At 33.8% G+C, this 3,128-nt stretch overlaps 1 protein-coding gene across 1 annotated transcript in view; it reads left to right on the top strand.

Moving 5' to 3' along the window:
* The window catches only part of HELRODRAFT_172119 (hypothetical protein), a gene marked incomplete at both ends in the record, with an annotated part of 6,568 nt that extends 3,896 nt beyond the window's left edge, over positions 1-2,672 (top strand). Inside the window, 5 exons of the mRNA XM_009018785.1 lie at positions 119-441; positions 1,343-1,534; positions 1,695-1,847; positions 2,097-2,194; positions 2,473-2,672. Of these exons, the coding sequence (XP_009017033.1) occupies positions 119-441; positions 1,343-1,534; positions 1,695-1,847; positions 2,097-2,194; positions 2,473-2,672 (966 nt within the window). The remainder of the gene's footprint in view (positions 1-118; positions 442-1,342; positions 1,535-1,694; positions 1,848-2,096; positions 2,195-2,472) is intronic.
* Between the last annotated feature and the right edge of the window lie 456 nt (positions 2,673-3,128).

The raw sequence follows: 3,128 nt of genomic DNA, 5'->3' as shown, positions 1-3,128 counted from the left end.
ACATTCATATTCATAACCATTAAATTCACCTCTTTTTCTATTTTTTTTTCTTTCTCTCTTTCTCTCTTTCACACACACACACACACACACCCACACACACACACACACCCACACACAGGCAGCCGATTTCAAACTAGCCGCCAAAGAGATATTAGCTAGAGCTGAAGCTAGAGGAATCATGGCCGGCGTAGCTACAAACCTAGCTAACATCAACCCGTTCGCTCTAGCTGACTACGACAACGATTTGGATGGCGGTCGAACGCGAAGTCGTACCGGCGACAAAAGCGCCAGGGAGAGGCGTTTGTCTGTGTGTAGTACTAAGAGTACAAAAAGCGGTAAGTCGATAAGGTTTGCAGAGATAGTGAATCAAAGTGAGGGTAGTAATTTGAATAGGAAGATAGTGAAGAGGACAAAGTCAGATGTCAGAGATAAGAAGAAATAGTGAGGGGGTTCTTGTGATCGCGATTGAAATACACATCAACAAACTTGAAACACTTCTACAAAAATAATACTGATAGTTGGAGTAATTTGAACCAGCATATGGTTTCTAAGTGACGATATTTGTTGTATTAGAGATATTATTTCTACATACACAATGGTCACAATCTTGCTTGTTATCACCTTGACAAATCACTCACCCCTAGCTTACTCTCACCTCGTTCGATTAAGTCTCTAACCATTTTTCTCATTATAAAAATGGAAAAATAAAAGCCAAAATAGTTTCGTTGAATAGATTGATAACAAAAATAACTATTAATAATAATAATAAATTTTTTTATTATTATTTTTTGAAAACATTCGTAAATAAAAATTGATATATTTTATAATGCCAATCCAAGAACACAAACAGACAAACAAATGATTACTATAGCAACTGAGTTTAATTAGTAAATCATAAATTATGTATGTATGAATGTATGTATGTTTGTATGTACGTACGTACGTACGTATGTATGTATGTATGTATGGATGTATGTACGTATGTATGTATGTGTTTGTTTGTATATTTTCATATATAGGTATCTTATTTCTCCATATTCCCGTCATTACTACACGATCTTGTTACCATACACATATACATATTGCTCCTACTATCGCTGCTACTACTACTTCTACAACTGCTACTAGGGCTGCTTCTACTACTTCTACTATTGCTGCTACTACTACACTGTTTAAATTACTTTATGAATAATTTTACGGCCGGTAAAACTGTTTGCGATAAGATGAGTAATTTAAGAGATTCGCAGAGCGAATCGGTACGGGGTTGTATGTCCTGGAAAACAAACAACCAAAACAACAACAACAACAATAGCAGTAACAACAACAATAACAACAACAACAGCAACATCTTATCAACAAACTACAACAATGACAACATCTCGACAACTCCCGAATACTTGAACAGCCAACTGAGCGAGTACCGAAGCACCGAACTCGATTCGGATCTCTTCGAATACTACGATTACGCTGGCGCCTACGACCAGGATGACGTCACTAATAATAACAACAATAAAAATAACAAAAATAAAAATAAGTTAATGAAAAACAATAATAATAAGCAAAAAAAGTGAAAATTGACGAATTCCCAGACAGCAATATGAGAGATTTAATAAGGTTATTATTATTATTATTATAAATATTATTACTATTACCACCACCACCATCATCATCATCATCATTAACATCCACAAAAGATATAAATACGCGAACGATCACGTGACGAAAATGACGTCACTGAAGGAGAGAGAGATGGTGAGAAAGAAGGGGGAGGAGGACGAGAGGAGGAAATTTTGTACCGCCTCTAATTTCAGGTGTGGCGTTAAGGGGAACAAGGCAGCCCAACTGAGGTATTTATTGTTATTGTTATTATTTTTTATTATTATTCTTATTGTTTATTATTATTATTCCTATTGTTTATTATTATTGTTTGTTGTTGTTGTTAATGTTGTTGTTGTTTTTTTTGTTGCCTCTGTTGATGTCTTTGTTGTCATAGTTAACTAGACAACGTCATCGTTATCATTCCCATCATCATCATTATCGTCATCGTCATTATTATCATCGTCATCATCATTATCACTATCGCAATCATAATCAAGATCGCTAAAGTATTCAGAATCTTTGGATACTCCACCGGCTAGAGATTGGAAGTTGAAAAAATTTACGGGAAATGCCCGGGCCAAGATATCTACTAAAGGTTGTGATAGTGATGAATGTGAAGCTGCTGCTGCTGCTGCTACTACTACTACTACTACTACTACTTCTACTACTACTACTACTGATAATGATGATGATGAGGATGATGATGCTAATGATGACGGGAATGATGATAATGATTGCTATGACTGTGGTAAGATAATTATGATGACGATGATGACGAAACTGATTATCGAATAAAATAGAAACATGAAAAAATTATCACCACAACTATAATCACCATCATCATCGTCGTCGTCATCATCATCATCACGGCAGGACTCAACAGAAAAACTCATACGTCACAACAACACAACAACAACAACAACAACAGTGACGAAAGCAACGATAACAAGAACAATAATGATAAAGATGATAATCTTGATGAATGGACGAACGGAAAATGTTACTATGTTGATGACAGATGCAGTGTTCTAGAGGAACTCCAAGAAGCTTGTTCGCTCAATGAACACGTGTGAACGAGCGAACGAACGAACAAACGATGATGGCAAACATTTACAAATAATGATGATGAAGATTATGGTGAAATAAGGATGATAAAGATGATGATGACGACAATAAAAAGACAAATTTGTTTTAAGTTTTTTTTGCCAAAATAAGAAAAGATACAAAGAAAAAATAGTTTTAAACAGCAAAACTCCGACAATTCTTTAAGTTCATCTACTTGAAAAAATGATTGTATGTATGTATGTGTGTATGTATGTATATGTGTGTATTTGTTTGTATGTATGTATGTTTGTATGTATGTACCTAAAATTACTACAATAGTACGAAAAAATACTTATGTTATTTCTACAATAAACAATATATATATATATATATATATATATATAGTTAGAAAAAAAAACACATTAAATAATAATTCAAGTCAATCAAATACCTTTAAGATATTTTAAATGATAAGAATAGTAATA

Source organism: Helobdella robusta (genome assembly GCF_000326865.2).
Source record: "Helobdella robusta unplaced genomic scaffold HELROscaffold_22, whole genome shotgun sequence".
Classification (NCBI taxonomy): Eukaryota; Metazoa; Annelida; class Clitellata; order Rhynchobdellida; family Glossiphoniidae; genus Helobdella; species Helobdella robusta.
Note: the sequence above shows the minus strand (reverse complement) of the source record. Positions and strands in the feature narration are given on the sequence as shown.